At 46.8% G+C, this 16,037-nt stretch overlaps 1 protein-coding gene across 1 annotated transcript in view; it reads right to left on the bottom strand.

Annotated features, from left to right (window-relative positions):
* The window catches only part of LOC121270791 (glutamate receptor ionotropic, delta-1-like), a 1,188,003-nt gene that overhangs the window by 553,724 nt on the left and 618,242 nt on the right, over nucleotides 1–16,037 (bottom strand). Inside the window, exon 6 of the mRNA XM_041176231.1 lies at nucleotides 9,795–9,968. Coding sequence (XP_041032165.1) covers nucleotides 9,795–9,968 — 174 coding nt within the window. The remainder of the gene's footprint in view (nucleotides 1–9,794; nucleotides 9,969–16,037) is intronic.

Raw genomic sequence — 16,037 nt, 5'->3', positions numbered from 1 at the left:
GGACAAATAATGAGGCAGCGCAAGGAAAGATTCAAGCAGGCTTGTAAACAAAAGAAGATGCCCAATGAAATCTACAATTTACTCGTTGTTTAATCTGAAAGTTGGAAAGACAGGACCAATATTTGTCACAGTGAAAGTAAATGGCAGACCTGTTAGAATGGAAGTGGACACAGGAGCTTCCACTACCAGTAGTGAGTGTGTATGAGAGATGGTGTGTCAGAGAGAGAGAGAGAGAGAGAGAGTGTGTGTATGTGTAATTGGGAAACATACCTTCAGATATTTGAATAATGGTGAACATCAATTAAATTTAGAAGAAACATTCGCCAAGCTCAAAGTATTTATGAGGGAAGACATTCATGGTAGCCAATTGACACAGCTACCTGTCTTGGCGGTAGCAGGTGAAGGGCCAAACCTCCTGGAACGAAATTGGTTCAAGGAGATTAAGTTAGAATGGTCTGAAGTTTTCCAGTTGAGCAAGTGGGCTACCAGAACTACTTAGAAAGTACGCCACCATCTTCAAGGATGAACTAGGGAAAATCCAGGGCCTGCAGGCCAAGATTCACGTGGATCCGGAAGCAACCCCTCACTTCATGAAGGCGAAACTGGAGCCATACACCCTGCGAAAGGTAACACTGAACTGAACAGACTAGAGAAACTGGGCGTCATACAACCTGTTTAGCTCTCAGAATGGGCAGCACCCATAGTCTCTGTCCTTAAACCTCACCAAAGTATCCGAATTTGTGGGGATGACAAACTGACGGCTAATGAAGTAACTAAACTAGACAGGCACCCCATTCCAAAAACTAAAGACCCGTATGCCAAGCTAGCAGGAGGGACAACATACACAAAACTTGATATGAGTCATGCTTATCAACAACTAGAATTGGATAATGCCTCCAGGGAATGTGTCACAATTAATACCCACAAAGGGTTGTACCAATATACACAATTGCCTTTTAGTATCTCCTCAGCTTGTGCCATCTTTCAGAGAACAATGGAAAACTTACTGTAGGGACTACCCCACGTTGTATTCTATTTAGATGATGTATTGGTTACAGGATTCACTGGAAAAGAGCATTTGGCAAACTTACAAAGAGTCTTAAAACGTTTCTTGCAAGCTGAAGTGCATTCAGAAAAAAGAAAATGCACATTCCAAGTGAGGGAGGTGATCTATTTGGGTCACCGGGTAGATTCACAGGGTCTCCACCTGGTTGAGAGAAAGTGAGAGCCATAAGAGAGGCACCTGCGCCAAAGAACGTCTCAGAGCTAAAATCATTCTTGGGAATGGTCAATTATTGTGGGCGGTGTTTACCCAATTTGTCTACAGTGCTGGCACCCCCGCATCCTCTACTCAAAAAGAACCAACGTTGGTCTTGGGAGGCCCCCTAGAAAGAAGCTTTCATAAAGGTGAAACAATTGTTGCACTCGTCCAATCACTTAGTGCATTATGACCAGACGAAAGAATTGGTGCTGACATGTGGCAAATTTCCCTACGGAGTGAGAGCAGTGCTCTCCCATCGGATGGACGATGGTTTGGAAAGGCCAATAGGTTAGGTATCAAGAACGCTCACCACAGTGGAAAAGGGATACTCACAGATAGAAAAAGGCCTGTGCATCATTTTTGGTGTCAGGAAATTTCGCCAGTATGTACACGGCCATCATTTTACAATCATTTCAGATCACAAACAATTGTTAGGATTGTTTAGTGAGGACAAGGCTATACTACCCATAGGCTCAGCAAGAATACAACAATGGGCCTTAATTCTGGCAGTATACGAATACACTTTCACACACAGGCCTGGTAATCAAATCGCAAACACCGATACCCTTAGTCTTTTGCCTTTACAAGGAATTGATGAGCAACATCCCAGTTCCACAGGAATTTGTTTTACTGTTAAATTTCTTAGATTCCTTGCCGGTATGTGCTCAACAGATCAGAGGCTGGACAAGTCGCGGCCCAATCCTGTCTCAAATAGGACAAGTGTCACGTGGTTGGTCACAGGAGCATGTATCTGATGAAATGAAACCGTACTTCAGCAGAAGACATGAAATAACCGGTCAGGATGGCATCTTATTATGGGGAGCACGAGTGATAGTTCCTCCAAAAAGAAGGGGGCCTTCTTAGTTGCACTACACTGTGCCCATCCAGGAATTTCCCGAATGAAGACCATAGCACGCAGCTACCTATGGTGATCAGGGTTGGATGGTGAAGTGGAGAGTTTAGTGAAGCTCTGTGTGCGATGTCAGCAACTGCAAAAGTTGCCAGTGACAGCTCCATTACACCCACGGGAGTGGCCAGGTAGAGCCTGGGTGTGGTTACACGTTGACTCCGTTGGACCTTTCCTGGGAACAATGGGCAGCATCTTCCCCCTCATCGGGCGGGGGTGGGGGGGGTGGTTGTGCGGGAACAGGCGGGTTCCCGATCGGCACCCCCGTTCGGAGCCATGCCGCCATTTTACGTGGGTGGGCCTTAATTGGCCCTTGACGTCCACCCCGGACACGCTGTGCGCTCCCTGTGCGAGCGGGGGAGGATTTCCCTGAGCCGGGAATGTGCTCTTACACACATGCGCGTGGAAGAGTGCGCAGGTCTCCCTGAGGCCAAGTGCTGCCACAGGGAGATCGGTTGAAGTTTAAAAACTTTTTTTTAAAAGGTTAGAAAACATTTTTCCTCACATGTCCGGTCACGTGACACTGTCACATGAGCTGGGACACGTCCATTATTTTTATCTTAAAACTTGAAATCCCTCAGGAAAACTCGGCCAGCCCGTGGATGAGGCTTGGTGTTTTTTCTGAAGGCCGCTGGGCCTGTCCGTCCACCTTAAGGTTGGACGAGCAGCATTCTTGACAACTTTAATTCGTCTAATAATGGCCTTTGACAGTTCGGTGGCTGCGCGCCCGCCAAACTGACGCGCAGTGACATCGGGACGCACGCCGGACATCACCGCGCGTCCTTTTATGCGTCGGCGAGTGGGCCCCTCCCCCTCTTGCCGATGGGAAAATTCAGCCCGATGTTTCTGCTCCTTGTTGATGCCCATTCAAAATGGTTGGACGTATATGAGGTGAGGTCACCAACGTCGGCCGCTACAATTGAGAAACTACGTCAGAGTTTTGCCATTCACGGACTACCAGAAGTAGCCGTTTCCGATAACGGCACAGCATTTACGAGTGCTGAATTTCAATGGTTTATCAGCCTCGATGGTATCGCTCATGTGAAAACTGCACCGTACCCACCCTTCCTCAAACGGACTGGCCGAAAGGGCAGTTCAAACATTCATTGCAGGCATGATAAAGCTAACTGGCGATTCCTTAGCAACCAAACTAGCACGCTGTCTTTTTCATTACAGGACCATCCCTCACACAACAACAGGTATCGCACCTGCAGAGTTATTGTTGAAATTCCATCTCAGGACAAGATTCAGCTTAATAATGCTGAATTTAGAGGGGAAGGTGGAAGGGAGTCAGGGATGTTAGAAAACTAGACACGACTGGCATAGTGGCGAGAGGAAATTTACCGTGGGAGAGATGGTATACATGAAAAACTTCAGGTAAGGACCAAAGTGGTTACCGGGTGAGGAATTAAGTGCAGTGACTGGACCTCTATCTTACCATGTGGATTTGGAAGGCCGGATCATCCAGAAACACGTGGATCATTTAAGGAGGAGGCAGACAAATCATCAAGGTAAGGTTTCCAGTTGAAGATGCTCAGTTCAGGACTGACATATCTGATGTTCCTGTAAGAGTTGTGGATTTGTTTTTTCATTCATTCACAGGATGAGGGCTTCGTTGGCTGGGCCAGCATTTATTGCCCATCCCTAATTGCCCTTGAGAAGGTGGTGGTGAGCTCCCTTATTGAACCGCTGCAGTCCATGGGGTGTAGGTACACCCACAGTGCTGTTAGGGAGGGTGTTCCAGGATTTTGACCCAGCGACAGTGAAGGTACGGTGATATATTTCCAAGTCAGGGTGGTGAGTGACTTGGAGGGGAACTTCCAGGTGGTGGTGTTCCCATCTATCTGCTGCCCTTGTCCTTCTAGATGGTAGCGGTCGTGGGTTTGGAAGATGCTGTCTAAGGAGCCTTGGTGAATTCCTGCAGTGCATCTTGTAAACAGTACACACTGCTGCTACTGTGCATTGATGGTAGAGGGAGTAAAGGTTTGTGGATGTGGTGCCAATCAAGCGGGCTGCTTTGTCCTGGATGGTGTCAAGCTTCTTGAGTATTGTGGGAGCTGCACTCATCCAGGCATCACACTCCTGACTTGTGCCTTGTAGGTGGTGGGCAGGCTTCGGGGAGTCAGGAGGTGAGTTACTCATCGTAGGATGTTGATAGTGGGGGCTCAGTGATGGTAATGCTATTGAGCATTGAGCGATGGTTGGATTCTCTCTTTTTGGAGATGGTCATTGACTGACACTTGTGTGGCGTGAATGTTACTTGCTACTTGTCAGCCCAAGTCTGGATAATGTCCAGGTCATTCTGCATTTGGACAAGGACTGCTTCAGTATCTGGGGAGTCGCGAATGGTGCTGAACATTGTGCAATTACCAGTGAACATCCCCACTTCTGACCTTATGATGGAAGGAAGGTCATTGATGAAGCAGCTGAAGATGGTTGGGCCGAGGACACTACCCTGAGGAACTCCTGCAGTGATGTCCTGGAGCTGAGATGACTGACCTCCAACAACCACAACCATCTTCCTTTGTGCTAGGTATGATTCCAACCAGCAGTGAGTTTTCCCTCTGACTCCCATTGACTCCAATTTTGCTGGGGCTCCTTGATGCCACACTCGGTCAAATGCTGCCTTGATGTCAAGGGTAGTCACTCTCACCTCACCTTGGGAGTTTAGCTCTTTTGTCCACTTATGAACCAAGGCTGTAATGAGGTCAGGAGCTGAGTGGCCCTGGCGGAACCCAAACTGGACGTCAGTGAGCAGGTTATTGCTAAGCAAGTGCCACTCGATAGCATTGTTGATGACCACTTCCATTACTTTACTGATGATTGAGAGTAGACTGATGGGCCGGGTTGGATTTGTCCTGCTTTTTGTGTACAGGACATACCTGAGGCAAAATGTTTACCTTGGCGGTTGGGTACCTGCCCGACCCTCTCAAGCATAAAACGGGGTGTGTGGATGTTGGGCGAGTGTCCTGACATCAACATGCATTCTCACACTATTTCGGTAGGTGGGCGCAGGCAGGAATGGGCAATACACCCGCCGACAACTAAAATGCTCGTTAATGCCACTAAAGTTTCACTGACTGACATTTTTTGCTTCCCCTCAGACGAAAAGACCAAGCAGCCTTGGCACTCATTAGGAAACCTCATCCACGGACAGGACCAGGTTTCCTAAAGCAAATAAAAAAACTTAAAACTGAATCAATAATGTGTCCCTACTCTGTCACATGAGGGGACGTGTTTTATTACATTTTTCATACCTTTATTTTTTTTTTGATAATTCTTCATCTCTGTGCCTCAGGGAGACTTTCTAGCGCCTGCTCGCGGGCAGGTGCATAGTTCACACTCGCCCTGCTCGTCCTCCTCCCCATACCCACACAGGCAGCGCTGAGCGCTGCCGCTCATGTTTCAGGCAGCGTGGAGTCGCGGTCCGGCCCCAATCGCTTCCCGACCACCCCCGCCTGCCCCCACCGAGTCCTCCCGACAAGGGGCTAAATTCTGCCCCTGGGCAACTTTCCACATAGCCGGGTAGATGCCAGTGTTGTAGCTGCACTGGACCATCTTGGCTAAGGGTGCCACCAGTTCTGGAGCACAAGTCTTCAATACTATTGCCGGAATATTGTCAGGGCCCATAGCCTTTGCAGGGTCCAGTGCCTTCAGCCGTTTCTTGAAATCACGTGGAGTGAATCAAATTGAGTGAAGACTGGCATCTGTGATGCTGGGGACCTCCAGAGGAGGGTGAGATGGATCATCCACTCGGCACTTCTGGCTTAAAGTTGCAGCAAATGCTCTAAGCTTATCTTTTGCACTGAAGCACTAAGCACCTCCATCATTGAGGATGGGGATATTTGTGGAGCCTCTTTCTCCAGTGAGTTGTTTAGTTGTCCTCCATCATTCACCACTGGATGTGGCAGGACTGCAGAGCTTAGAACTGATCTGTTGATCATGGAATTGTTTAGCTCTGTATATCACTTGCTATGTATGCTATTTGGCACACAAGTAGTCCTGTGTTATAGTTTCACCAGGCTGACACCTCATTTTTAGGTATGCCCTGTGCTGCTCCTGGCATGTCTTCCTGCACTCGTCATTGAACCAGGGTTGATCCCCTGGCTTGATAGTAATGGTAGAGTGGGGGATATGCTAGGCTACGAGGTTACAAATTGTGCACAGAATATATGTGCATATGTTGTGTACAGGTTGTGTATAGGATACAGAACTACAAGTGCCCAACAAAGCACCTGAGGTTCAGGCAACTCAGGAAAAGCAGGTTCCTGACAAAGAATCTGAAATTGTGGAGCTGTGATGTTCCACATGTACCAGGAAACTGCCTGAAAGACTGAACTATTTACACCCAGTGTAAATATTATATTGTCTTGAAAAAATATAAAATATATGTATAGTCAAGTTAAAGGAGGGGGAGATGTAGCAATTATGGTTTCATTTAGTGTGTAATGTACATTCAAGAATAATACTTATTAGAGAAGGTCACATAATCTGTAGTAACCAATAGGAGAGTAGCACAGGCTACCTCAGCAGACAGTTTAGGGACAGAGTTGGAATTGAAAGTACACATGTAGTTGCTGCTGTGTATATTGTAAATAAACTTAATATTTACTCCCAAGTAGTGTCTGCAGATCAACTCTATCATTAATAGTACAACTTGGTCACCCTACAACAATGGCGTGTGTGTGAGAGAGAGAGTGTGAGAGTGTGAGAGTATGTGCATGAGTGTGAGAGAGAGATGGTGTGTGTGTGTGTGTGAGAGAGAGAGAATGTGTGTGTAAGAGAGATGGTGTGTGTGTGTGTGTGTGTGTGAGTGTGTGTGTGAGAGAGAGAGAGAGAGAGAATGTGTGTGTAAGAGAGATGGTGTGTGTGTCTGTGAGAGAGAGAGAATGTGTGTGTAAGAGAGATGGTGTGTGTGTGTGTGTGTGTGTGTGTGTGAGAGAGAGAATGTGCGTGTAAGAGAGATGGTGTGTGTGTGTGTGTGTGTGTGTGTGAGAGAGAGAATGTGCGTGTAAGAGAGATGGTGTGTGTGTGTGTGTGTGTGTGTGTGTGTGAGAGAGAGAATGTGCGTGTAAGAGAGATGGTGTGTGTGTGTGTGTGTGTGTGAGAGAGAGAATGTGCGTGTAAGAGAGATGGTGTGTGTGTGTGTGTGTGTGTGTGAGAGAGAGAATGTGCGTGTAAGAGAGATGGTGTGTGTGTGTGTGTGTGTGTGTGTGTGAGAGAGAGAGAGAATGTGTGTGTAAGAGAGAGAGGTTGTGTGTATGTGAGCGCCTGTATGTGTTCACATATATAAAGGTATGCAACATGTCATTCCAATTGTTCAATCTTAAAGAGCAGTGCAGCCCCTGCACTCTTACAATAGATCAATTCTTTATAAAGTTTCCAACAGTTCTCCGAGCAGCTTTGAAAGGTTGCTCTATTCCAGTGTCAAGCCCAAATAATCAAACTGCTTCCAACAAGGGGCTCAGAATTTTGCTTTGTGCAATCAGGGCAGGAGCTGTTTCAAGGTAAGACCTCCTATCACAGTGAAAGCCATCAGCAGCCCTCTCCCGGACAACCCAATTTAAAGAAGTGCAAACTAATCAAATAAAGAGCGATAGACAGCAGGTGCTGGGAACCTGAAATAAAGACAGAAAATGCTGGGAATAGTCAGCAGTTCTGGAAGCATCTGTGGAGAGAGACAGAATTAATAGTGCGAATCTTCTGTGGAGTGACACCGCGGTCAGACTGCTGCTCCTTTTCACTTCCCCGAGTGCAGAGCTGCACGTTCCTTGCCTGGCCCTCTGACCCAGGCCTGCTGACAAACGTAGCGAGCAGTGCAGGATGGTCAGGAGCGGGAGAGAAGGTAAGTGTGGGAGTTGCACGGGTCATGGTGGGGGTTGGGCAGCAGTCGCAAGGACGGGGGGGTGCGGGGGGGGGGGGTGGTCCCGGGCTGCGGGGGAGTCAGGAAATGGGGATGGGGGTTAGTCAGCGGGTGGAGGTGTCCAGGATAGGGGAAAAAGGAGAGTAGTTGGACGGTCGGGGGTGGGGAGGTGTTGGGGGGGGCTTGGGAAGCGGGGCTAGCCGGGTGGTGGTCCGGGAGTGGGGGTTGTTGGGTAGACGGTGGGGTGTGGGGACTTGACGGTAGGGTTGTCGTGTTGTCAGAGGGGTAGTCAGGGATTGGGGGGTTGTTAGGGGGGGTATTATGGATCAGGAGGTTAGTCGGGGGTGGGGGGGGGGGGTTAGTCAGGGGTGTGGGGTTTCTTTATTCTTTCATGAGATGTGGGCAAGGCCAGCATTTGTTGCCCCTCCCTGCTCCCTAACTGCCCTTGAGCTGACCTTGCTAGGTCATTTCAGAGGGTAGTCTGGAGTCACATGTAGGCCAGACCAGGTAAGGAGGGCAGATTTCCTTCCCTAAAGGGGCGTTGGTGAACCAGGTGGGCTTTTACCACAGTCGATGGTAGTTTCACAATCACCATCACTGAGACCAGCATCAATTCCAGATAGATTAACTGAATTTAAATCCCACCAGCTGCTGTGGTGGGATTTGAACCCATGACCCCAGAGCACTAGCATGGGCCTCTGGATTACTCACCCAGTGACATCACCACTACACCACTCTCATCCCTCTACAGTTAGGTGGTCGGCGACGGGGGTGTTAGTTGGGAGGTAGAGAGGGTGGGAGGGTAGTTAGGTGGTCAGAGGGGGCAGTCGGGGTGGGGGGGGGGGCGGTGGTCGGTGAGGATCAGTACCATCGTTACCCAGGAGTTCGGATTGGTCTTAATCCTTCTCATTTTTCCTGGGCAACTATTCTGTGAAGAGGGCTGGAACCATCCAAAGTTTCCAGCTTTAACTCGGAGTATTGGATGGTTCCCAGCGCAGGGTAATTGCCCAGCAGAGGTTAAAACGGCCTGGGCAATTCCCACCTAGCTGTTGCCTGGGGACTTCCAAGGTATTCCCTCATCGCACCTTCCAGGCTACCACCAGGGTTTGACCTGGAATGGAGAATGGAAAATCCGGACCAATGTTTCGGGTGGGTGACCTTTCATCGGGACAACTGGAAGGTCACTGACCTGAAACATTAACTCTGTTTCTCTTTACACAGATGGTGCCAGAGCTGCTGAGTATTTCCATTATTTCCTGCCTTTACATCTAAATGAGCAAATTCCTGTTTAATAATAAAAACCTCTATGATTTAAGATTTAAAATCCAGTTGTTCCTTTTATTCTTTATTCATGCTTTTACTACAATGGTCAAATGTGACAATATCTTCATCTGAAGATGACCTGCCACCTCCTCATGTTACAGACTATGATACCCTTGACAGGACAGACATACTTCCAAGATGTTGTTGCATTCAGCAATGAAAACCAGGTACAATTACTATTGCATGTCTTATTGAATAGTTCTGAATCTATTTTCTGCTTCGAATGACACATGATGATGGGACAGCTGAGGCCCATGATATTGTTCACAAAGAAAACCACTTCTTTCACAGACAGAAGTAAATCCAATGGATCTCAGGGAATGCAAAGCTCCAGCACATTCCTGCAGCTGCTTAAGTTTAAACTACTTCAAAGTGTTCAAACAGAGGGACCTGTGGAAGTTTCAGGGAGAAGTTTTATTCAGTTTCTGTCACTTACAGACCTGTAGGGTTTGCAAGTAGCCTTCCTGTGGGTCGCATAGCAGTGAGGAAATGCGATGGTTGTTCCTCATGCATCGGCGGTTGGGGTCTTTGGAGGTCGGAAAGATCTGTCGCACCACTGTCATACGTCCCAGTGCACTGTGAACAAGCTCCAGAATCTCCGAGTCACTGATTTCCTGTTAATTCCAAATTATACAATACATTCAGTCAGATATGTTCTTAGATGAGAACATCCAAAAGTACAGCATTTGCTTTCCTATATATACTGACGACATCCAGCTGCATCTCACCACCTCTACTGGCTGCTCCATTGTTGCTAAATTATAAGAGCACTTGTCAGGCATCCAGTACTGGATAAGCAGAAATTTCCTCCAATTAAATTCTGGGAAGTTTAAAGCCATTGTTTTTGGTCCCCATTCCAAACTCCATTCACTGGCTTCCAATTCCATCCCCTCCCTGGCTGAGACTTAACCAGCTCACCTGCAACCTTAGTGTCATATCTGACCCCAGATAAGCTTCAGATCACATTTATACACCATCAATAAGAGCACCTATTCCCATCGCCCTAACACCGGGCGGAATCATCTCAGATTTGTACAAAGGGCGGGAAAAAGGCCATTTTATCTGCCGGCCACAGTGGCGGCTTTTAGTGTCATGTCGTTCCATTCCCGGTGTGTCCCGCCTCATTAATAATGCATTCCCGGGAAACATGCCAAATGACTGGTGGAGCAGCCTCTGATTTGCCTGCCCCACCATCACATCAGGCCATCAATTATCCAAGCGCCACATTTGAAGGCAACCTTGCACAGCCCCAGCTCTCACTAAGGGAGACCAATTTATTCACAAACTCCCTCCACCACTGACGCACAGTAGCCGCACTGTGTACCATCTACAAGACGCACAGCAGGAACTCACCAAGGCTCCTTAGGCAGCACCTTCCAAACCCATGGCCACTACCAGCTAGAAGGACAAGGGCAGCAGATACATGGGAACACCACAACCTGGATGTTCCCCTCCAAGTCACTCACCATCCTGACTTGGAAATATATCGCGTTCCTTCACTGTCGCTGGGTCAAAATCCTGGAACCCCCTCCGTAACAGCGCTGTGGGTGTCCCTACACCACAGGGACTGCAGCGGTTCAAGAAGGCAGCTCACCACCGCCTTCTCAAGGGGCAATTAGGGATGGGCAATAAATGTTGGCCCAGCCAATGAAGCCCACATCCCATGAGTGAATAAGAAAAATACATTAAAAGCTGGTTATCAAAATTGAGGCTTATGGGATAAGAGGACCAGCGTGTATTTGGATAAAAAAAAAAACTTGGCTTAAGGATAGAAAGCAGTGAGCATTGTAAAGGGTTGCTTTTCGGACTGGAAGGTGATAAACAGTGGTGTTCCACAAGTGCCAGTGCAAGGACCCCCTGTTTTTTTTTGTGATATATGAATGACTTGGAATACGGAGTAAAATTTCAAAATTTGCTGATGATACTAAACTTGGAGGGGTGGCAAACAGTGAGGGTGATACAAATCCTGGGCAAGGGCTGCAGGGGGAACGTGAAGAAGAACTCTTTACACAGCGAGTGGTATAGTGACCTGGAACTCGCTGCCCATGAGGGTGGAGGAAGCTGAAATAATCGAAAGGAAACTGGGTGGGTACTTGAAGGAAGTAAACTTCCAGGACTGCTGGGGTCGAGATGGGGAGTGGCACTGGCTGGATTGTTCTGCAGGGAGCCGACACAGACTCGATGGGCTTCTGCGCTGGAAATGACTCTATAACTTTGCCTCTGTCTCAGCTTGTCTGCTGCTGAAACTCTCATTTGTGCCTTTGTGACCTTCCGGCTTAACTATTCCAATGTGCCCTGTTCAAATTTCAAAGCGCCGGGTTTGGAGCACAAAATGGAGCTGATTTGGGCATTTAATTCCAGAATAACACCAAAATCTCTGAATTGTTTCAAGGGTTTACTGCATCATTCCAGGGTTTGAAGAGATACTCATTGGGGTAGTTACAGCATCCACATAGGTGTCACTTTGTAAATATCTTGAATCCCAGCTGGATTCTGTGTTAGCCTGTGACTGGATCCTACAGAATCAGAACCTGAGCAAAGGGGTTGTTTTTTTGAGAGAGTGAAGCCGGTTTCCTGGTTGACATAACCGTTTGGAGCACATTCAATCTTGATGTTTTCCAGCACAGCAAACAGTTTCAATCACCCATGGACTTGAGAACAGTCAGCCAAAGTCTTCATGATAGGAATCTGTCATGAATTTTAAATACCTTTGACCCCTTTTTCATCAGAGAAGCATAAGATGTCCTTTGATCTGAAGTTCAAAGGGGCTCCTTGCAACTATCAAATATTGATGGGTATTTCAGGGTGATAAGTGTTATTTACTTGGTGTTTTAACATGTGAAAATGCTGAATATTTCTCCCACATCCGCATGATTGCCTGGAATATGATCCTATATAAATTGTGTGAATTCTCACTCGCTCACTTTATCACAGCCGCTTCATCTAATTGAAGGTTGTGGGGAGTTGGAGCCTGTCCAGACAGGCAATGGGCATGATTATCATTAAAAGGGGAAAGTACTTGCAGGGCAACAACTTTCTTACCAGCCCAGAGTCGGAATCGGGTTTCCTTCCCCCTTACTGGCACACCAGGGACATCAGTTGTGATCAATAGCCCGCAGCAACTTCAATACAAGTAGCAGGATTTGGCATTTAAAAGGGCCTCACAACAGGGGTAAGCAGTTTGTTTTATGCAATGTTAGGCAGCTCCAGAATAGCTGAGGGAAGTTTGAAGTCAGAACCCAGCTGTTCCATTGTGCTCTGGGAAAACTTCTCCACAACTTCACCACTTCTTGACTTAATTTCTCCATTGCTCTTCTCGCTGGCCTACCTGCCAATACCCTACATAAAGTTCAACTCATCCAGTAGTCTGTTGCTTATCTTCTATCCTACACACTCTTGTTCAGCATATCTTATCTGTCTTCACCAACATCCATTGGTTTCTCTTCCCTCCGTCATTCATCAAAATCATAATTCTAATTTCCCCGCCTCTTTACAGTCTTATCCCACCTGGCTCTGTAATCTTTGCCAGCCCTACATTCCAGCAAATTATCTTTTCCAGCTCTGGCTATTTCTGTCTCCTCCCTTTATGCCATGATTCAGTGGTAGACTCTTCGCCACCTGATGCCTCTGACCTTTGAAATCTCTTGCTAAACCCTTTCACCATACTTGATCCAAGCAACAAAACCCACTTCTTTGAGCACACCTTCAATTTTACTTGCCACCTATTAGCCCAAGATTGAATGTTGTCCAGATCTTGCTGCGTGTAGGCACATATGGTTCATTATCTGAGGAATTGCTAATGGAACCGAACACTTTGCAATGATCAGTGAACATCCCCAATTCTGACCTTGTGATGGAGGGAAGGTGACTGATGAAACAGTTGAAGATGGATGGGTCCAAGGCACTGTCCTGAGTAACTCCTGCCATGATGCCCTGGAGCTGAGATGATTAGCCTCTAACAACCACAAGCACCTTCCTTTATGCTAGGTAAGACTCCAACCAGTGAAGAGTTTTCCCCCAATTCCCAATGTTTTCAATCTTACTAGGGCTAGTTTGATACAACTAACTCAGTGGTTGCTCAGGCACTTCAGATGGTAGTTAAGAATCCATCACATTGGTGTGGGACTGGAGTCACATAAAGGCAGGTAGGTAAGGGTGGCAGGTATCCTTTCCTAAAGGACATTAGTGAACCAGTTGGATTTTAAGTGAATCTGAGAGCTTCATTGTCACTTTTAGGGATACTATTTCTTCTAGATTTTTTCCCAATATATCATGTGGGATTTAAGTTTCCATTCTCTAGATTATTAATCCAGGCCTCTGGAACACCAGTTCAGTAACATAACCATTACACAACAGTACCTAGGTTTAACTGTCAATTGAAGCAGAAAGAGAGAAGCTCGATACATTTTTTTCAATGGAGATAGTCATTAGAACACGGGTGCTTTACCACAAGTGAAGACTGAGGCAGATTTGACAACACAATTTAAGGAAGAACTAGGTACATATTTGTGGTAATCCGAGGTGCAACACACCTTTAAGAGAATGTGAGTAGATTGACCACTCGACTGTAAGACCCAATAGCTGAGTAGCACGGGCTACCATGTTAACGTTAGTCTAGTGTAGGGTCTGGTTGGAGAAACACACATCATGTATGTGCTCTGTTGTTTGTGTAAATAAAATAAATATGAGGATATTGGTCTCTGCGTCTGCAGTATACAGGTAATCGCCGATGGATTAGTGTGGAAGTGGGTCACGAGCAAAGCAACCCCCCCCCACCCCCCCCACCCCCCCGGGCCGCCAGAAGAATATAACAGCCGGCAACGAGGCAAAACATGACCAGTCGACGACACCAAGGAAAGCCACAAAAATGCAACTGTAGTGAATCAGCCGTGCTCTGCAGGCTGATTTTAAGTACAGCCCTCATCATAGTCTTTGAAGTTTTCTCCCTCCCGTATGCTACAGTTTGGCCAGGTCGAACTGTTTGATCAGACCACTGATGATTGGTCACATTATATTGAACACCTCGCATTTTTCTTTTTGGCCAATGACATATCGGGGGAGGAGAAGAGGCGGGCGACCCTCTTATCGACATGTGGCAGTAAAACATACGGCCTAATTCACAGTCTAACGGCCCCCAACACCCCAGATTCCAAGAGCTTTGATGAATTGGTAAATCTTGTGAAAAGCCACTTTCAGTTGAAACTCTTGGTAACAACACAGCGTTTTAAATTCATTTCAATGTGTCACACCCCTGGAGAGACAGTCGCTTGCTAGGTAGCAGTCTTGGAACAGGTGGCAGAGCACTGAGAGTCCGAAATGTCAATTAATGACATGTTAAGAGACCAATTATTATGTGGGGTTAATGAAGGCGCCATTCAAAAAAAGGTTGATGCCAGAAACAAATTTAGACTTCAGCAAGGTGCTGGAGTTGGCGCTTGCACTGGAAAACGCAGTCGGGGATTCAGAAGCAATCAAGGGAGCACAAAATGGCACCGTCCATCACGCTGGGAGGGAGGCACCGGTTAGAAATGGTGCAGAAACACAGGGCTCTGCAGAAAGACAGGAAACAGCCACCATTAACAGACCAGCAAAACGCAATGGCTTAATGGATAAAAACCACATTAATAATAGCAGAATTGGAACCAGACAGCCTACAAATGAACGACAATTGAAAAGAACCGAGTGTTTCTACTGTCATCGCAATGGGCACATTGTGTGATCTTGTAAAAAAACGATTGAGGACAAATTTCAAACAAAAAGGCAGAAGTCGTGAAATGTTTATAATGGAGGAGTCAGAAGAAACAGAGTCAGATATTTACTAGCTACACAACTTAAAAATGGGTAAAACAGAACCAATCTACGTGACTGTAAAGGTCAACAGAAAACCCATTCGAATGGAGATAGATACAGGGGTATCCTTGATAGTTACAGGGAAACACAGTATCTGAATGTAGAGGCCACTCACTAAAGCTAAAAACTCAAGACGCTAAAGTAAAAACATATACTGACAAAGACATATGAGTGAAAGGTATATGCAAGGTTCCAGTACAATATGGAAGCCAGTCTGCTAACCTATCCGTGGTAGTGGTAGCAGGGGAGGGTCCAACTCTGCTTGGTCGGAACTGGCTTAAGGAAATAAAGTTGGAGTGGACCGAAAGATTTTAACTCAGAATGAAAGATCTGCAAGAATTATTACAGAAATATGCCTCTGTGTCAGGGAAAAGCTTGGGAAGGTTCAGGGGCTGCAAGCTAAAATCCAAGTAGATCCTGGAGCAATCCCCAGATATTTGAAGGTGAAGTCAGTCCCCTGTGGATTACAAAAAAAAGTGGATATTGAATTAGACAGACTGGAAAGGCTGGGAGTCTTACAACCTGTGCAATTTTCCGAGGGCAGCACCCATAATTCCAGCACTGAAGCCTGACTAAAGTGCACAGATATGCGGGGACAACAAGTTGACCATTAACAAAGTGGCCAGACTTGATAGGCATCCTATACCGAAAGCTGATGAATTGTACTTCGAGCTGGCAGGGGGAACCGCTATACAAAACTCAACACGAGTCACGCTTACCAGCAAGTCAAACTATAAAAAGCCTCTCGGGGTTTGGTTACATCAACACACATAGCAGGGGTTATACCAGTAACCAGGTTACCCTTTGCCAGGTTACCCTTTGGAGTCTCATCG

The sequence above is a fragment of the Carcharodon carcharias genome, chromosome 28 (genome assembly GCF_017639515.1).
Source record: "Carcharodon carcharias isolate sCarCar2 chromosome 28, sCarCar2.pri, whole genome shotgun sequence".
Taxonomy (NCBI): Eukaryota; Metazoa; Chordata; class Chondrichthyes; order Lamniformes; family Lamnidae; genus Carcharodon; species Carcharodon carcharias.
The sequence above is the reverse complement of the archived record's forward strand: the minus strand, read 5'-3'. Positions and strand labels throughout refer to the sequence as shown.